General features: G+C 28.3%; 2 protein-coding genes and 1 long non-coding RNA gene across 3 annotated transcripts in view; 2 read left to right on the top strand and 1 right to left on the bottom strand.

Moving 5' to 3' along the window:
• Positions 1 to 1,818: 1,818 nt before the first annotated feature.
• On the top strand, positions 1,819 to 7,115 carry LOC111034673. Its single transcript, XM_022315994.1, has 2 exons — positions 1,819 to 2,040; positions 6,333 to 7,115. Exons 1-2 carry the CDS (start codon positions 2,038 to 2,040, stop codon positions 6,804 to 6,806), a joined length of 477 nt encoding a protein of 158 aa, XP_022171686.1. The 5' UTR covers positions 1,819 to 2,037; the 3' UTR covers positions 6,807 to 7,115.
• On the top strand, positions 2,047 to 5,742 carry LOC111034674. Its single transcript, XR_002604573.1, has 2 exons — positions 2,047 to 2,722; positions 2,811 to 5,742. It is a non-coding gene; the product is annotated as an uncharacterized LOC111034674 (long non-coding RNA).
• Positions 7,116 to 12,917: 5,802 nt separating the features above from the next.
• LOC111034668 (choline O-acetyltransferase) overlaps positions 12,918 to 21,206 on the bottom strand; it is a gene marked incomplete at its 5' end in the record, with an annotated part of 57,801 nt that continues 49,512 nt past the window's right edge. The window contains 8 exons of the mRNA XM_022315982.1: positions 12,918 to 13,124; positions 14,259 to 14,453; positions 16,251 to 16,434; positions 16,673 to 16,795; positions 17,711 to 17,934; positions 18,011 to 18,424; positions 18,486 to 18,666; positions 18,736 to 18,911. Coding sequence (XP_022171674.1) covers positions 12,918 to 13,124; positions 14,259 to 14,453; positions 16,251 to 16,434; positions 16,673 to 16,795; positions 17,711 to 17,934; positions 18,011 to 18,424; positions 18,486 to 18,666; positions 18,736 to 18,911 — 1,704 coding nt within the window. The remainder of the gene's footprint in view (positions 13,125 to 14,258; positions 14,454 to 16,250; positions 16,435 to 16,672; positions 16,796 to 17,710; positions 17,935 to 18,010; positions 18,425 to 18,485; positions 18,667 to 18,735; positions 18,912 to 21,206) is intronic.

Genomic DNA, 21,206 nt, shown 5'->3' with positions numbered 1-21,206 from the left:
AATTCTTATAAGTTATATTTGTAATAGCAAAGAAACTGTAAAAACATTTTTACCACACATCCACACCTTTGGTTTAAATAGACTCCTAAGTCTGTTAAAATGGGAAGGTCAATGTCAGTATAGTCACTATAGTGTAGTACTTACCAAAAAGTATTAAGGACCCAAAACTATAAATAATACCTAAAATAATCCCGGACCCAACTAGTATAGCAAATTCAAATTTGGGGCCCAACTCGGATGTAACCCCCAAATGTATGTAACTATATTAAGTACAATTCTCTATTAAATAAGAATTTTTTTTCCTTTGATCGAATTTTAGGGCTTATTACAGTTACACACTCATCGGATTCACTTATGTAACCTAATTTATCACAGTTCCACAATTTTTTAATTAAAAGCATGCCTAATATTCAAGTTGGATCACAAAATATAAATTAGTGAGTTTATTTTTTCAAAATAACTTAACTACATCTATTTAATTACATTAGGCAAGCATTAAGAGGACGTGATACCTGCATGTGTTGTCTCTGTCTTACAAGTGCGTAACATTGCAAATTTTACGCTCAGCAGAACACGTGTAGCTCCGTTAGTTTAAAAATTAGTGCGAATTGACCTCTTATAAAATCTAAAAGTAAGATTATTATCTAGTCAACCTCATAGGTTTTTTATAATATTTTAATTTTAACTCGAGTTATGAGTATTTTAAAATTGTAAATTTTTTATACATCTTAAAATACTTATAACTCGCGTTAAAATAAAAATCTAATAAAAAGCATATGAGGTTGCCTAGATAATAATTTTACCTTTAGATTTTATAAGAGGTCAATTCACTTTAATTTTTAAATTAACGGAGCTACACGTGTTCTGCTGAGTGTACAATTTGCTATGTTACGCACTTGTAAGACGGAGACAACACATGCGGGTATCACGTCTTCTTAAGTAACTAACTAATTTCAAAGTCTTAATAATTTCGAGTAATTAATTCAAATACTATAATATTTATTTATTTTATCAAATACATCTTATTTTGTAACGTAATTTTGTTACTTGCTGCTTTATTATTTTATTACATTCATAATTATCATACTATAAATAACATTACTGTACATTATTATATAATTCGTATCTGTGTCGTATATTTTGAAAAATAATACTCATGTATGGCCTCTGAAATCTAAAGAACCAGAAATTTCAGAATTCTGGAATATTGGTTTTTTAGTGGGTATTATTAAATACTAATTAAACTATGAGATTGTGTTTGATATTTTTATATAAATGGTAATATTTGTGTAGAGAATAATAATTAATAGAAATATGTTATAGGTATTGTCTTATATTAAAAGTAATTTTGTAAAATAGTTTTGACTTTTGACTCGTTCTCAGAGGAAATATATTATTTAAATCATCTCATTTATGAATGAGTAATTTATATTAGCAAAATAGTAAAAATATGTAGGTACATTGTATTTAGATAATAAATAAATATACTTTGTAAATATATTTGTATATATTATATATTTAGTTGTAAATAACTTTTTATTGTTTTTAAACAATTGATTAAGCGCGGAAGCATTACTTATGTTTTTCCGATGACGTTTGCCATGTTCATAAAATTAATAATAGTATATAATTTATAATAATCAGGTATTCATGTTTAATGCGTGTTTACTGAAGACTACTCCAACTGTTATAATATTATACGGTAGGTATAACCCAGGTACTGGATTTATAACTCTATAGACGTGGGAGGGGATTTGAGACGTACCCTTCCTACCTACCCGCCTACCTACCATTCCAGAGTATAATAACGTATAAATTATTCTGTCTGCTGAACATCAGTTCACAAATTCTTAAAACCTGTCAGTGGTCAATGTTTACCGATTAGCATTACCTACGTACTACGTCGCGATAAACAATATTGTTGTATTGAAAAAGTGTAACTAAGATAATAATCCTAATATTTTTCAAAATTCGACATACCGTAACTCAAATATTTATTGCTCATTTGGAGGATTTTCTGAGCTAACCTGCAGAAAAATGGTAAATATCGTTTTTATATTAACAAATACATCATAAAATATAGCTATAAACTGTCAACATTATCATATTTGATTCACATGATTTAAGAAAGGAATATGAATTGTAATGCATTGTAATTGTTGTTATTTTAAACAAATTAATGTAATGTATGTACTATTGTACACTCTCGGGTGAAATGTTTTGATAGGTGCTCGGGATTTGAACCACAATGAACCTTTTTCAAAAACGTATTATGATACTACGGTCTACTGTTTTAATCAATTTTTATTATTGAATCTTTTAAACAGTGGAGCTTCCACTAGAAATTTACAGTAAAATTAGATGCGTAGAAACGAAAAAGGTAGATAACGAATCATATTCTTAACAAAATTAAAAAATACGAAAAATGGAAAAACCTGAACCTTTGAATTTGTGAAATTTATATTGCACTATTTAGAATAATAGTTTAAAAAAAAATTATTTTACTTATTACAGGTATGTACCTATCTATAGTCTTAACAAAATGTTAAAACTATAAAGGTACTTGTTGTAATTAATAAAATGTTATAGGTGGTATATTTTGGTATTATAGATTTGTGGCTCAATCCCCGGCTAATAAAATATAAACAAATAGTGTGGCCCAATTACCGACTGTCCGTTTTGATAAGCTTAAAAGGTTATAATTTAACTAAGAAATTCAAAGGTTAGTATTATAACTAGGTAAATGGTTGTTTTTAAATTGTTATTTACGATTTGTCTTAAAATAATTGCCTACTTAATGTATATTACAGAACAAATCTGAGCAATAATAAATGCAGTGGTCACTTATAGTTAGTATTTATTTATAAATATATATAAGTAGGTTGTAGATACTAACTACTAATTTTGGTTGTGTAATGTATAATATTATATCAGGTGTATAGGTACATAGAGAGTTACAAGTCACAACTAATTGGTATCGTGATTTATAAAGATAAACTATAATAATATTGTACTATTGTGGATTGGAGTGAAGTTATATGGAGGACATAATGGAATTGAAATCAGAATGTAACTTTGATAGGTCGTAATTTTTACGTAGTACTAAAAGGTTCATGACATTTGTGTGTAGGGGACAGACGCATATATAGGGAAGGCCGTGTTTGTGCCTAAATACCAAATTTGAGCTTATACACAAACACTTCAATTGCGCTTACTAAAATTAAATAACGTTAAAATACTTGTTTGCGCCCAGTTATATTACAAATCAATAAATTTGACAACATCGCAGTAAAACTTAAATTTCTCGTCTTAGACTTCGAACTGAAAGAATAAAATATATTATAATTATTGAATCATTCTGGTGTGGTTAAAAATAAGACTTCACTGTTCTGCTGCGTCATATTAAATTATTTTTGTTACTTTGACTTTCCTAACCTAATAATTGTTATGAAGTTGTGATGTCAATGTATCTTAATTTCTTGATATCCTGGTGCTTTTTTACAACTGCTTTATTTTTTGTTTGTTTTATTGTTGTTCTAACAAGATTTATTTTTAAATACATATATGTTTGAAATTCTATTAAGACTTCCACACATTTTACAATTGCTGGATGAGCATTAAGAAAATAACGAATTAAAATGTTTATGAAATGATTCACATGCTTTTGTTGTCTGTGTTTGATTATTACATTCTTTTGTTCAGAGAAAATACACTATTTTCGTTTATAAAATTGTCAACAAAATAACCAGCATATAATTGTATTTTTTTTCTTTCTGAAATTTCCAACATTAGTTCCAAAAAGCAATCTGGTACTTCTAGTGGATGTAAAAATCTAAGACTAAAACAATATTGTAACCATTTTCCTTCTGGACTATTAGATTTAAATATATTTGTTAATCCAAGATTTTGAATTTTTCTGAACCAACATTGTCCCAAGTGAAATCTGTAGGCAGAAAGTTTTATTTCTTTTTAAAAAACAGAATATATTTCAACATATGAATACTCAAAGTTTAGATTTAAACATAAAAGTTTAATATTTTCAAATACATATTCATAGACTTCATAATATTTTTATTTTAACAAACAAAATACCAGAGGTATGTAATGATTATTATAAAATCCATGATTTGTAAAAAGTTGACAGAAAAAACTGTGTGCAGGAAGTAAATTTGTACCAAACTTAAAAAACTGTACACTTGTATTACGCTTAAAAATTACAATATTTTTTCTATGTATTCTATGTCATGTATTGCAATCATCCATTCGCCTTTAAATTGATTTTCTGATAATAAAAATTCTTGAACTTCAAGAATATTTTTTGGAATATTTTTTTGCATGTTTCTACGCGGGTATACTTACATTCCATCACGAATTAATTTAATTTAATTTGATTAATCTAACGTGTCGACACTATTCTTTGTAATTTTAGAACGTATAGTTTTAATTGGACGATCATGTCCAATGGAGTCATGTCTTTGGCTCTTTTTTACACGCACTCCAAATGTGTTGATGATTTAATTTTGTTCACCAGTATTATATTAATATGGTTGTGATTTAAATTGCTACTTACAGTTACATTTCCATTTTTATTATTCTTGCTAAACACGATTTCGTTGTACTACGCCACGTTACATTACCAGATAAACTTTCATACAATTTTCTACATTTAAAACTTTCAACAATTAATAAATCTTTAACATTTTTACTTGCATTTTTTGAAAAAAAATTACATCAAACAGAATTAAGTATGTGAAGTATGACGACAACGACTGACTAGCGTTTGAGAAATGTCGTGTATCGTAGGTATCGACTATCGGGGTAATAAAAATGATCAACAGCAAAGAAGCACAGTTAGATCGTATGATTATGTCGAATCACGACAGATAGGTATAAAAATTAAATTTCCCCACGTCGCGTCGCACAGTAGTTAAAAATGGAAATATTTGGATACAATTTGATATAACATCAAATCACGCTTTATGAACTAAGCGTTGCCAAATTAATTGATTTGTAATGTAACTAGGCCTTTAACAAGTATTTGTGCATATTTTAATTTTATTAGGCGCAATCCAGGTTTTTGAGTATAGGCGCAGAAACAGTCGACCCCATTTTTATTATATCATAAAAACGCAATGACGAATTGACGTTGCCTATTGTATTAGAGAATTTCATTAGAAAAAAAACATACGAATAAATACATTTTGAATAATCTCGTATGGGACACAATATATAATGCAGCTCGTTGTATGCGGAGATAAATATTGAAAATTAGAGCAGCCCTTATAATTTTTATCCATTGTATGCTCATATCCTTGTGAATGAATCCCCCCCCCCCCAAAAAAAAAACCATCCAATTGGCGATTTCCATATAGTTGCATCTCATTAGTCATTTATTAGAAATAAGCGGTGTGATTATGGCATCATGGGCTATATAAGTATACAGACAAATAATAAACCTATTATACTGTTTTTATGCAAGAATAGGTGCATTACATTTTAACTCCCAGCTTAATTTGTATAGCTAACAAGCTAAAAAAAAGGTTTGAATGTTGAGATATTAATTAGTAAAAGTCGATGTAGTAAAGATAATGATAACTTGTAAAAATCATCTAAACATTTCTTTGCAATATGTAAATTAAACACATACGAAGAAAATATAATTATGCTACGATAAAATATAAAGAAAAAAACAATTTGGGTTTAGCTTAGTTTGCTTCCTTGTGGTGACCTTGGATAATGTTATAGTAGTCATATACATATTTGGACGCACTTGGACGGGTATAGAATTATTATAGGGTCATCATTATACGGTGCAAGTCCTTAACTATTCTGTATAAAATACTTTGCAGTTATGTTGGCTATTGACGAACCGGTTATAATTTCAGAATATTATATTAATTTATTAACAACATTTAAGACGATACGAATTGATCTTACACTCTCATATGATTTCCGTTTTAGCAGTTTTAGTCTATTTGTAATATTTAAATTGGAAGTACCCAATTATTAAAAATGTAGTAAGTAAAAATGTTGGTAGTAGGTACTTCATTTATCAGTTTTGAAAACCTATAGCACCAATATTATAGCACTACATTATACTAATATTTTGGAGACTAAAATAAAAACATTGTTTAGTTCATGACAGATTTAACTATTTCGTTGAAAATAATATTGGGCACGGGCAAGGGTTGATGCAGGGGCAAATATAATAGTTCAGTTAAATGAAAATATGAAAATCATCTTGCCTTTAATACTCCTGGCTCTAACCAGTCTTATTAGTAAATCTCTTATCTATAAGTTATTTTTCTATAATTGTTTTTAAAATTTTTCAGAGTGTGCTACGATTGTCCATCGTTTTTGGAGTATTATTCACTTGCATATGTGCCCAAAAGCCATTTTATGCATCAAGCAGTAATCAGTATCCAAGTGTCTTACCCCAAAATCTACCAAATAATTCAGATGTTGGGAACAGGATTGGCGAAAACTCTACTCCTGACCCATTCCTGGGTTCGGAAAAGCAGCCAATATACAACGTGGAAAAAGAACTGGTTGATAGAATTACAAACCAGTATCCCAGAGATAAACAGCCGTTTTGGTATGTGAATGCCGCACAGTTGAACAGCATCAGGTACCAACAGCAACCGGGAGCACAACCGGTAGAACAACCAGCGGTACAACCAGCGATTCAACCGGCGGTACAACCAGCGGCACAACGGGTGGTACAACGATCTGGACAACCGATCAACGAATTCTCACCGACTAGGCGTCAACAAGTAACCAATCAACAACAGCAGCGCTATTTTTAATCAGAAAATGCGTCCTGAGAGCTCTTTATTATAACATACGTCTATTCCCATATTATTATCACATATTTTAACGTCTCTGAATATTAGAAACTGATTCTGGTAGTAGTAAAATATAATAATAATAATATATATTATATTGTCAAAAGAGTATATAAATGACTTAAAACTTATATAGACAGATAGGTCTAGGTTATATCGATCCATTTATAATTTACTAACGAATAATGATTAATGAAACACAAAAAATGTATTTATATTCTAGTAGAATTTAAAATATTTACAGCTATCCAAATGCATAGTTTCATTGATCATTTTAACTAATCAAATATGTTACTAAGTGAATAGAACTAATTTCCAACAACTTTGTATCAACATCATTGTAAAAGTATTTTTAATGCCTATTATTTAATAATTTATTTTTATTGTGTACCTATTAAATATATTAAGTATTCAATTTTTTATCTCATGTAATAAATTATATTGTGTTATTTTGTACTGTATTTTTATACTTCAGCAATTCGAAAGATAAACGATATTAACAAGATGAGCTTTAAATAAAAAAAATTCGTTTTATGTTAAAAATTATGTGAATGTTTCACGTTAAGTATTTACAACATTCCTAAACATTATTTAAATTGTTTGTACAGTGTTTAAATTTAACATTCCCTTCAGTTTAAATGATGAACTTATATGTAGATACAAATTATGTCACTGCCTAATATTCATTAGCATTTAGTGTCCTCCTTTGACTTTATTGCATGCTAAATTTCTCATAGGTCAAGTTTTCTTAAGAGTTAGGACTAACTTTCTTATTTTTTTAAATTTTAACATTTAATTTCCCCAAAATTTGGATCCAAGATTTAAAAATGAGTATTGCTCAGCTGTATTGCAGGTATTGAGTCACTGTATTGGATGTGCTGAAAATGAATTCATAATGAATAATGATATACAATCATTGTATACGAAAAACGATTCTGTGCGAGGCAGCCTATATTATTATACTAAGCACATACCTAATTTTTTTTATAATTGCTAATAAATTAATTTATTTTACTATTTCTTACAATTGCTAATATATAGTATATCTTTTAGATTTTTGGTTAATTATAATATAATTAACCATATATATTATATGATATGAACTGCTTATGAGAAACCTTGTTTTAAATTTTCAATTCTTACCTATAAAAATTAAATGTGGAATTCTAACTAAAAAAAAAAAATTGCAAAATGGTACAGTCTTGATGCATTAATAAACAGTGACCAAATAATAAACCATATTTTTACCATAAATGAAAAAAAATAGTAAAATAAGTAAAAAAATATCTTTAAAATATTATCAATGTCAGTTATATGAAAAAACGTATTAATTTTTTAAGATCAATTATTTGTATGTTTTTCGAACTTGATTGACTTTTTTCACCTAAGTGATATCGGGAAATAAAATATTTTACAGCATAAGTTTTTTTTTTTTTGGGAAAGTTTGGTTTCTTTTTGTACTATGTCTATAACTGTAACCTTTTTTTTGCATGGAACCGAAATTCTGTACAATTTTGTAATTACGCAGCAGCTATCAATGGTATTTACTACTGAAATATTACTTATTATATTATATTAGTTATATATTTTGATTTGTATTCAAATGTTTAAATGTTTGATTTTAGTTAAAGTCATAAAAATATCCTTACATACCAAACCCCTTAAAAATCGAATGTGTTCCCAATGATATGCCAAACACCCACAGGGTGCTCATAGGCGATAGTTATATGCACTTTTTTACTATTTGTTGATATTTTGATCCCTTCTCCACGGTCTTGATGTACAATACTCACCCAAAATCCAAACATTACCCCGACACACCAACTATGACTGACTTCAAAATGATGACTCTGAGCTTATTCTACAATATAAATTGTATAATTATTATAAATATGGAATTGAGTTAATCTCTCTAGACATATAAGTGTTTTGGGTATAGACTGTGGATGACAATGGTGCTGAAATGCATGGAAATTTGATACTTACATTTACATTTTACAATAATCACAATTTATAAACAAAGTTATTACTTATTCATTTTGAAATTAATTGTAGGTGTGACTGGTGTGAGTATATTATTATAATTGAATCCATACATGATGTTCTGATATCAGAATATCTCATATTTCAAGAAAAACTTCATTTTTTCACTATACAACAATTTATGTGCAGAACACCAGAGAAACTGCTGATTAATTTAATTTTTGTGCCAAAGTTCATTAATTTTTTTTATACTTGAAACAATATAGCATGTAAGCACCAGAGGTCCTCTTACCTATTTTCTTTATTTTTAACATAGATAGGTATGTTTTTGGTATGGGCGAACAATATATTTTAGGGTGTTTATGGGTACCACATGGTCCATATTAAACAAATAAATTCTTATTGCCAATAAGAGAATGATTATTTTTCTAGCATGTAATATCGTTTCAAGTTTATGTACGACACTTGATAATAGAATTGGAAAAATAAAAACCTTAGCGTTGAAAATTAGTGTTGTTTAAAATTATTGAACAAAACCTATCCGGTGGGGAGCGAACACATCCACGGCCGTCAATCCGTAAACAAACAATTACTATAATTAACTAGTAATGACTGCTTATACTTATGAGTGATTTAAATAAAAATGTTTTGAACAATAGTCATTACTCATTGATTTATATTAAAGATAATTTTAGTTAATTTGTTAAAATTGTTTTTAAATTACATTTTGAGTATATTCCATTGCTGCTGGACACGTAGTATAATAATAAATAATAATAAGTTGTAAAACTTATCAAATTGAATTTGAGAATCAATACAATTTCTACGAAATAAAAATAATGTTGAAAATTTGTCTATAAAAGAACGTACTGACATTCCGTTTCAATAAAAATAATTGGTAGGGGTCACCTCAAAGATTAAGATATACAAATATTAGATCCATTCTCTAGCAGCGCTTTATAACCTAATTTATGCACTACCACGAATACGTGCTTGATTCAGACATGTAGAATAGGTACCTATAAAAATATATGAAAAAAATTTCAAACTCTTATGACTGATACGATTATTTTATTGTTATCTAATTAGTTATAATAATTGATTTTAGTATAGTAACAATTCTAAAGCGTATTAATAGGTATTTGTCTAAGCACAAAAAAGGATCGGACTGGATAACAATTAGGCATACAGATCGACCCATTAAACAGTGGAAAATGATCAAAAAGTCAAGCACATTCAATATGTGTGTTCATTATCCTACTACAGCACTACTCCTATCTAGTATTTTATTATTAGCTGGATTTTTACGGAGGTTTAGCCGTATGTAACAGTGTACATTATATTATTTAGGTATTGACGGTATTGATGATAATCAGAGATTGTATCGAAGTTAAAGCAGAATAATAACGAAATCCGGTGAACATTAATAGTGCTGTCAAGGAGGGGTAGCTACGCAAAGTATGCCAATGTACTTAATCTATGACTTTTATATATACTGCCCGTATTTGTCCTCTTGAAGAGCCTTTAAAAGAACTCATAATACATTTTTAATTTTTTCAGAGTAATTTAACATTTCATGGTTTTATATTATTTTTCATTTTGCTGTCAGAGAGTATAGAGAGGTAAGTACTAGATATATACGTCATGGAGAATACAGATTTAAAAGTTTTAAACAGTTGGTTTTCAAAACCTCTAATAATTACCGAAGATAAAAATGTTGAACAAGTACAAAATCGGTAAAAGAGGACTTAATCTTTAGCTGATAAATACATATATATTTTGAAGATAAGAACTTATTGAATATTTTAATGGTCTAATGACAACAATTATTGTAATTTTATTAGGTACTTGGCTTTTTTTTATAACGGAAAGGGCCCAATTGTTTGTAATGCTTAGTCTTTCAAAATAAAGTCTAAGCACGCCTGCAATATATATATATTGCATACTATTATTGATAATAGCCAAAAGGTAAGTATTAATTTAGACATTAAACCTAAATCTTGTTATTAAGTAGGTTGTATGTTATACAACTATTAACTACCTGTATAAGTACCATGATCCTAAATCGTAAATTATTCGTAGAATGAAACGTTGGGTATTAATGTGGTACTTATTATCGTTAAATGAGTGCGAACTGCATAGTCCTTAATTATATTATAAATCAATGGTTGGGTAGGTATGTCGACAGATATTTTCACGGAATCCTAGTATATTATGCCATCTAAATCCAGTCCGGTCCTATTAAAAGAAACATACACAATACGAATTGTATTATTTTGTATGCTGAGAGTATAAACAACAAGAAACATTCGAGTGATATCATACATTGATATCTAAGAATAAATTACATAGGTAAAGTTTAAAAGTTTGAATACATAACGAATCAATAACTATAGTCTAAAGAGTACAGATACAATATATAAAAACTGTATAACACTATTTCAATATAGTAACACTATTGTGTTCTAACTACTTAACTAGTAGGGTACCTACCTCCATAGGTAGGTGCCTATATTGTAAATATTAAAAAACAATATATAGGTAATATAACAACGAAGAGAGTGAATAAATATTTTAAACATTATACATTATTTATTATTTAGTACGATTTACCTTTTTAAGAGTAAATGTACAAAATAATATTACTCTGATCATTATTAGATATAGTACCTAATACATTTTTAAAATCGTAATTTGATAAAAATTTAATAACATTTAAACATAATAGTGAATAATAAATATACTTATCTACTTAATAACAATAATAACTTATTTCAATTTCACAAAAACTATTTCCAACAGTAAAATTATGTTATGAGTTATTCTAGTGATATGTAAATGTCATACAATTGATATGTATCAAGTTAACAAAATTATTAATCACAATTAAGAATTATTTTATTTTGATATAATGTAATGATTAATGATATGTAAGTTTCAAACAATTTATATGTACCTATACCGAGTTCACATAATTCTTATTTAATTGTAGGGATGACCTCGTTGTGATAAAATGTAGTTAATGATATGTAAATTTCAAACAATTGATATGTATTAAGTTAACATAATTATGAATTAATCGCAGAAAATAGGAATGATATTGTAGAGATACCTATACTTAAATAGAATTGATATAGATATATTTTCTTAGTTGACTTGTACAAAACAATTAGTCTCAATGATTACAGAAAATTGAATTGATATATGTATTAAGTATAATTTTAAGTGTAGATAACTATACTCGAGGTAAATATTTTAAGTGTAGGTAACTGTTGATCAATACAGTGTGGATATTCTCATAAATATTATATCTTGGTATTGTTTAGGAAAATAATTGCAGCTATACTATTTATCTAGTGGCACAAAATGGTAAATATACGTCATATATAAAAAAAAAAAAATAACAAATAACATTAGATAAATAGCAATAATGTGACTAGTTAGTGTCTTAACTATATTATAATGAATATAACTAAAAATATTTAACGTAAATAATAATAAGCATGTATATAGTTGTTAACAATAATATAATTTTGAATTTAATATTAAAACAAAATTTTAACAGACCTCTATAAACGTTTTAAAAAAATTATTTATAAACTCGTTTATTTTAAGTATATGAGAATCCATGTTTTTAATCTTATATATTTTAATAATTCAACCATGTTTGATTATTGAAATCACTTGAAACATCGCGAGGAGTCCGCAAAAAGCAACAATTCAATAAAATTAGTATAACGAATAAAAATAAATTTTAGAGTTATAACTTATAAGTTTAAAAAAAAAACAGTAACATTATAAATAAATAAATAAATAAATAAATAAATAAATAAAACAATAACAAGTACTTAAACTTTAGATTAGTTTTTGATGTGGTAGAATATGAATAAATTTATAACGACGCAATGCACTGTAATGCATTTGATAAATAGTTAAGTGTGGTAACTAAAAATTTCAAAGTGTAAAGTACGATTGTACAAATATAATATTAAACTTAGTTTATCACTCAAAGATATGTATATGGTACTAAAGATAAGATGAGAAAAATCCAAAAAAAGTATGCAAACAATATGATCGAACAACGCTGTCTTAGTTTCTTTTCATGTAAATCATTTTCTGCATTGTCATCAAACTTTGTTCAAGAGCTACCGTAAAAGCATTGTTGTTTGTTGTTTTAGATGATTTGAACGAAGATATACAGAATACCAAAGAATTGCTTTGGGGATTATATGAAACGCCATAGCCGTCCGGCACAACTGGTCCATAGCCCATGAAACTGTCAGTGGAAGTTAATAGCTACAATAAATAAAAACACGAAATAGTACATTAAATTTCAGTAGGTACCTAGATAAAAACCCAAACACATACATTAAATATGTACCCTACATAAAAAAATGGCAATTAACAAATTACAAAGTATCTGAAATATTTTCTTATGACATATTTAATGACTATTGTGTTAAATAATATTATTTCATAGTTGTACCTATTAAAAAATAATTAACATTTTTACGAGGAGTATACTAAGTAGAAAAATGGCGGGTAAATGAGGTAAAATAAACCAGATAATAATAATATGCTATGTTGGTTAGGTAGATATTGTCAATATAATCAAAATGCAACAAGTTTTATTATTTAGATTCTAGGATGAAGGGATAAATTAATTTGGATTGTATGTACAATAATATTTTTTTAAAATGTAATTTAGCTATTCAGGTAGTATAGGTTGTGTTAGGTCACATTTATAAGTTATCTATCTATCAAAGACTACTGAAGAATTGCAAACAAATATTGAAATGTAAGGCACACTCCTAATTTTAATAAAAATCGGTTTGGGTTATTTTATTGTGATAATTATTTATAACCCATTTTTTTACGAAGCATTACTTAATTTGATAAATGGAAAATTATTTTCAAATATTATGAACATTTTCTGGCTTAATATTTTATAATATTATAATATAGCACCTACTTTGATAATATTTGACTCAAATTATTTAAGCTTACGATTTTAATTCTTTATGATATAACAATTGAGTTACAGTTCATTCTTATATTGTTATTTTGTTGATACTTGTATAATAATTAACATTTTTAAAAAACTTAACCACTCAAACTAATGAGTTCAGAACTCAACTCACCCTATGACAGATATGTATGAATGGAATTAGTTTTGGCGACAAAAAATTGCTTTGCCTTTATTATTGGTAAATAGGTACATCATAGTTATAATTTGTATCATAAATTATTATCATTTAATGAGTGTTTAATTTTCAAACACTTTTGAGTTTCGATTACATGGCAAACGTATACATTAAATAAAGAATAATATAAAATAAATATTCGTAAAATCTTAAAAGTACTGTTATAAAACATAGTATAACTACAACTAACATAGTATATTGGTCTAAAAAATATAAAACAATTTACTTGACTTGTTGATAATGCAAAATGATTGGCAATTCTAAACGAATCGTCTTCAAATACTGCACATGATATGGCATTTTCTCTTGCTGCTTGTCTCAATCCTAATAAGTGAGTGTCTATTCCCATCCCGAGAATATTGTCTATCATGATGTCAGTTTGTTTTTTTACTGCAGTTTCAAAAAGTTGAAGTTTTTCGTTCTAAAATATATCATGCGAAATAGTAAATTTTAAAACAATTTATTTGATTAAATCCTGAACCCTGTTTTGTGACCTTGCGGGACTCAGAATTCAGTTTTAAAATACGAGAATTTTTAAATATACCATGTGACCACGAAAACAAGGTAGGTATACAGAAAAAGTGAAGTTGTTGCGAACTCTCAAAATACATGACATAAACAATTATTGCAAGTCGCAGAAATGTATGATCCAATAGTTTATTTCTCTCAAACATAATTCAAAAATATTCATAGGGTACCACTGAGTAATATAAGTATCGAGTTATAGAGGTACACTCTGTTTTTGTAGACACATGGTTATAATTAATGCAATGCCGGTTTTATCTCTATAAGTGGTTGTCAACTGTGGCACTAAACATTATCATCTGAAAAATGTTATACTTTCTCTTAAAAATTAATCTGATGGTTGTATGATTTTTTATGCATAAGCAACAACGTACCATTCATTTAACTTATCGAACTATAAAATTTTAAAATATTACGTATTACTCGTATGAGATGTGTCACCACATAGGTAGTTCTTTTTATTAAATCTTACTGACGTATACCATTCATCAATATATAAAATTAGGTAAAATACTGTTGTATCCGGTTCAGCTTTTTAGATTTATCAAGAAACAGATAATACCTATGATGTATGACAAATCCTAATCCGGGTACTATTGTTAAATGGTAGCTGAAAAGTGACCGTTATTCGATGTAAGTCTATTATTGGAATAGTATTATAAAAGGCAAGGATTGGGTGAAAAAGAGAAAAGCTGGATTCGAAGTCTGGGTTTCTATTGACCGATAGAAAGCTAAATCCCTAGAGTTATTACTGTTTTTTACTTGTCTAAACATAAATTATATAACTATTTGGTATTTTAGACAAAATAATTTTTCGGGGGCTTCTTTTTCTCGATAAGTAGGTACTTAGTACATTTGTTCAAATTTATCCTAGTCCAAAACTAGGTAGTCAATCTGGTATAACTAAGTATTTATATTACATTTCTATTTGAAAATAATAATAATTTATTTCAATTAAATTCGTATAACATATATTACGGTGCAAGCTTATATGTATAAAGTTTCTTATATGAGTTGATTACTCTTCTCTTTAAACAAGATCGTGGCTTATTTTATAAGAATATACATATTAATTATTAATCTTAGTAATTACTCTTTTATTACGATGAGTAAAAGAATAGTCATACCTTTTAAAAAAAATATTAAATAACTAAATAAATGATATAGGTATCTTATGAAATTTAGATAACGTAGTTACGTATTAAAGGTATTCAAATAGAACAGTGTACATATTAAAACTGTACATCGGTTATATATTTATTTATTTTATTAACATTTTATTATAAATACGTATATTGATAGTTAATAATGGGTAGGTATTAAACTTATTAATAATATTGATAATAAATATGATATCTTTAGTTTTATCGCTTATACAATCATTTGTGCGTTTTAAAATAATAAATACATTTGTCTTGCATTCCAGGGATATATAAAATTTGTAATTTATTACTCATAATAGTGTGGGCCGTACACGGTACATAAACCTTCTCTTTATTAGTGTTGTATAAGTTATATTACTGCGGTTGTACTTATATGAAGTTTGATATTTGGTGATGTCACCAGAAGAAATGTCTTCTCTATCTTTATCCCCATTTCCCACCTCTACCTTCCCGGTCACCTCTAACCAAGCCACATATATACTCATACAGATGACACCCGGCACTGCAGCATTTCAGTAGATTATTATTACATCAGTCACTGTGTAGTATATCTTCTTTGTGCCTAATATGCCAGTTTCGGTGACGGCAGACTGATTCATTGCCTTCGCCCATTCCAGTGCTTCCATAGTCGCCGCTCGTATACAATCCACTCTACCCAATCGGAAACGTCTGGTGGAGGCGCTCTCATACGTAGCCACCAGTTTACCGTGAAGCCTGTAAACATAGATCGATAGTTTATTAATCATAAAGCTTACGATAATTTTACAGTTTTATTGTTTATATATTTAATATTTTAAATAAATACCTAAGCGAGCACAATAGTATGATGTTTGTTAGGATTTCGAAAAAAAAAATAGTTTAAAAATGTTATCAGTTATAAAAATATACTTAGGTAATAAGAATATTAGCTAAAATTAATTGGTGTATCGTTGAAAAACTATTATGTACTTACTTATGATAAGCTAATTGCATTGCAAGTTGTATATAGACATCTGGACTGATCTTACACGATTTTATGAATTCTTTTCCGTATTGAGTAAATCGGAATACATGGAAGTTTAAATCTTTGACTAATCTAAATATTTAGTACACAAATATTAAACAATTATTACATTATAAGTAATTATATAAAAAAATTATATTTATAATTGCATATTATAATATGTGTACAACATAGTCTGTTATATGATATTATTTTAAATTTAATAAAATTTGTTGGAATGTTGTTTGAAATAATGCTTTTTAATAAATTTAACATTTAGACATATTTTTAGGTATGCAGCATATCTTTTATTTAATAATTATTTCATTCAAATAATTAATAGTTTTTGATATAATCTTACGACGTACATCCATATAAGCAACAGAATATAATATTTGTGACCGGTTGCGATGCGATTGTTGTTATCAGCCACGATCGCGTCCTGAGACTTAGCATCAGCCAGTGTTAGTTCCTAGATGGGTGACCATCTGGGTTTCAGTAACAAATCCATCCCACATATACACGTGTTATAAACAACCATACTTTCCCCCACAGTTATAAACCTACTTAAATGACCTACAGGCTAATGATCATAGAAATTTAAGCCTTAACACTATATAAAAAAAAAATTATATATTTGCTTCTGAACCCAACTAAAAATACTGATTTGTTTAATAATTTAATTATGCCAGCAGAAATTTAAAAATATACTCGTCACAGGCCCATATAGCTGCACAGGTACATTTAAAATATTGAGTTATACGACGCGAGGAACTTATACAAATATATTATATATAATTTGTTTTTTGATTGAAAGACTGCTCAAAAACTTGTATACAGTCTCGTATACCTAGGTAAAAAAAATTAATTGAGTATAGATATAGTATTTACCATATATTGAACGTGTATAGAACTATAATAGTTCTATGGTTTTAAAATCATATATTATTTAATATTATTGTGGGTAACGTATATATTAATAACCGACTTAATAAAATATTATCTTACTTGTCCAAAACAGTAGAAGCATCAGCTATGTGTTTTATGAGTTCATTATTAACACTCCATATGAGTTTTTCTGGTTTTTCTGTTGATGTCATTATGTCCATTGATTGTTCGTTCAAGTCTTTAGTACTTTTAATCAATTTTTCCATTAATTCAATAACTGCAATTCCTTCAGATGGCGAATGTTCGTAACATAATCCATTTGCACCGTCTCTTCCAATTACCAACTGTATCAATAAAAGTTTTAACAAAAATATATAGTTTTGATTGCATAAGTTATTATTATTATTATGTATTGTTTACTTGTATAGTCTTGTCAAACCAGCGGTTGCCAGAACAGTACTCACTACCTCCACCGTGGATCATTTGATGCATCATGTTTGTCTCATCTCTGTCATTCGATAGTCTATAGCCTTTTGCACCTACTTTACATGTGGAATTAAATTCCAGACCAAGTGGTTCCAAATCAAAATTGATGAAAAATAAACAACGCTCGATTAATGCCAAATTATTGCGGTTAGAAGCACTTTTCATCAACAACTCCCTGCTATGAGCCCAGTCATCTCTCCTTTGCGATGTTAAAATGCCCACCGAATAAGTACCCGCAGTGCCGGCGGTTTTTTTAGCGTCCATTATAATGTTCAGTAGTTTGGTCACAATTTCTTCCTCAGTTATGGGAGTTGCGTCTTCGCCCGAAGTCAATCGCAACACATAAAACTTAAGACAATAAAGCACACGCTTAGTAAACAAAACCTATGTTTTACTTTAGACGACATACCTGTGACTTGCAAGCAACTATAATATGAGGTCTTGATAATGTCAAATCTGATTCGAAGTCAACAAGTCGATCCTTAACTAATCCTGGTTCTCTATATGATTTCATTAGTCTATAATATTGTGCCATGCATAACGGTTGTCCTTTTTCTCTAGATGTAGCTTTTTCTACAGGCAGCTCTCGTCTACACAGAATGTATGTTTTATACATAAATTGAAAAATCTATATAAGGTATTATTAAAATAATATTTACTTGTCCAATATACGTTTAAAATTCATCATTTCAACTACAAATCTAGCTGAAAATTTGGCCATCTGTGTTTCTGCAGAAAGATTTGGTAGTGGTGGAAATACCATTCCAGGATTGGAGTTGACTGGCAACGAAGATTGGTTGCAAAGATACATATCGTGAAGCCACCAATCATACACCTGAAAGCAACTTTTACTCTGTTAATTTTAAATGTCTTAAAAATAATAATGGCACACATTTTTATTTTTATCGGTCAAACATAAAATTAATGCAAGTTATTTTATTTTAATGAAATTAGTAAACTAACAATGATTTGCAATATATTAAATGTATGTAATGCCATTGAATGCGAGTAGATTTCGTTAGTTGCACGTAAGCTCGACAGTTTTTTCTATTGGTTATATTATATTATACATTATACGTTATTTACATACATTTTCCTAATGAACTTTTTTTATGTGCATTCTAAATTGGGAAATTCGTCTAAATTTCTTACCTCTTTAAGCTGCATAAACTCAAAAAATATTAGATATTTTATATTCATATAAAATCGGCTCTAAAATTAAATTAAAAATATATTTTAATAATATGATTATGATCACACGGCGTTCTGGATAGGCTTTTTAGGTACATCATTGCCGTGGGTCCTTTCCCGAAATCTTATAATATTATTACGTATATTTGTTAAAAATTAGTTAAATACTAATTAAAATTAGTTCTTATTACTTACTGTAACTGAGTATTATCATAAATATGGAGAATTCAGTATAATATATAATGCCGTTTGCGATTGAATACAGTTTTGAATAACTGCTGGGAATTCATCCATATCAGCCATAACAGCCATATTATTTTAATGACGAAACAGAACATAGATTAAATTACAATTTATAAGTAAATAAGGTTTATTTAATTTAAGCTTTAATTTTGTAGTGAAATGTAAGTGGTAGAGTGTATATTATAATTCATGAATTTTGTAAATCATAGCTTGCAATAATAAACTTATTATGTTATGGATCGAAGTATACATCGCCAAATAAATTACTAACTTAACGTTTTAGTTTATTAAGATGTTCAACGGGAAATGTATAAAATATAAATAGTTGAGATTTTTATACAAAAAAAATATATTTGAAACCTTATTAATAAATTAAATTTTGTTTTAAGGTTTATTTTAATCAGCATTACACCAAGTATTATATTTTTTTAATTACTTAATCTTAACAGTTCTGAATTTTTTATTTAGTTATGTAGGTACCTATGCTTAGTTATATATATTTGGATATAATATTATAATAGTTTTCAGGTAGGCAATCGGTATATTGTTATATATACTTAGTGGTTATATAGTATGTATATTATATAGAAATGAACGGGGAAAATGTATTTTGACGAGAAAAAAAGGAGAAGGGTAATTTAGCAGCTATAATTCTTTGGAGGCCCTAGGGGCCGTTATAATATAGGAACTATATAGATACGAGCAAAGGGGGTGTAATTCGTACGGTACCCACCCGGCGGCGGGGCTAACGCTATTCGGTCATTGGCAGTCGCATCGAGACTGCGTGCCTCCAGCGTGGGCGGTACAGTACATCCGTTCTTCACACACATAATATTATCTAACCTCAAAATATAAATAATAATAATAATAATAATAATAGTAGTAATAGTAATAGTAATAATAGTAATAATAATAATAATAATAATAATAATAATAATAATAATAATAATAATAATAATTTAAAGAAAACAATACAGTTATATCGTTCCGGTAATACTTGTATAATAAATTGCGTGATAAACCTCGGTAATCTTTATTCACGGCCAGTCGCCGTGCAGTAAAACGCCGCGTGAATTATTCAAAACCAAACCCCGACGACGCCGCCTTACAGTTTTGCGAGGTTGTTCATTTGTTCGGGTCAAAATAAAATCGTAATCGGAAAAAAGATAAATTTTGCACGTTATATTGGGGATGAAGAAGGAGGGAGAAAGAGACAAAAGAAATCGTATAGACACACACACACACACACACACACACACTAGCTGAAGCTCACCTATCTAAATACGCAGATCTCGGGGATTACTCAAGTAGAAATGTATGTATATAATATATTGCAAACGTCGTAGGATCAACTAACCTTAAATCAAGTTATCTCCACGCCACAATGTGGGTCGGAAAAATCGGAAAAAAACTACCGATAACTTATTGTATACGCGACACTCACACCGAATAGTGTAATAAGAGCTCGTAAAATTATCAATGTGCTCGATCTTCTATGCTCCACTTGTAGAAAGAACAACGGATGCAGTTCGAATCGTGACTTATCGCAATTTGGATGGATGCAATAAGCTTGTATTTTTTGAGGTACAAGGGAATATTATCGCACAGCCTATTTTTAGTTCTAGAATACGTTATCCATTCAGTTTTTAAATATATTTGGTTCATTGATGTTGGGTAATAATTATTGATTGTTTCA

Source organism: Myzus persicae, unplaced genomic scaffold (genome assembly GCF_001856785.1).
Source record: "Myzus persicae strain clone G006 unplaced genomic scaffold, MPER_G0061.0, whole genome shotgun sequence".
Lineage (NCBI taxonomy): Eukaryota > Metazoa > Arthropoda > Insecta > Hemiptera > Aphididae > Myzus > Myzus persicae.
The sequence above is the reverse complement of the archived record's forward strand: the minus strand, read 5'-3'. Positions and strand labels throughout refer to the sequence as shown.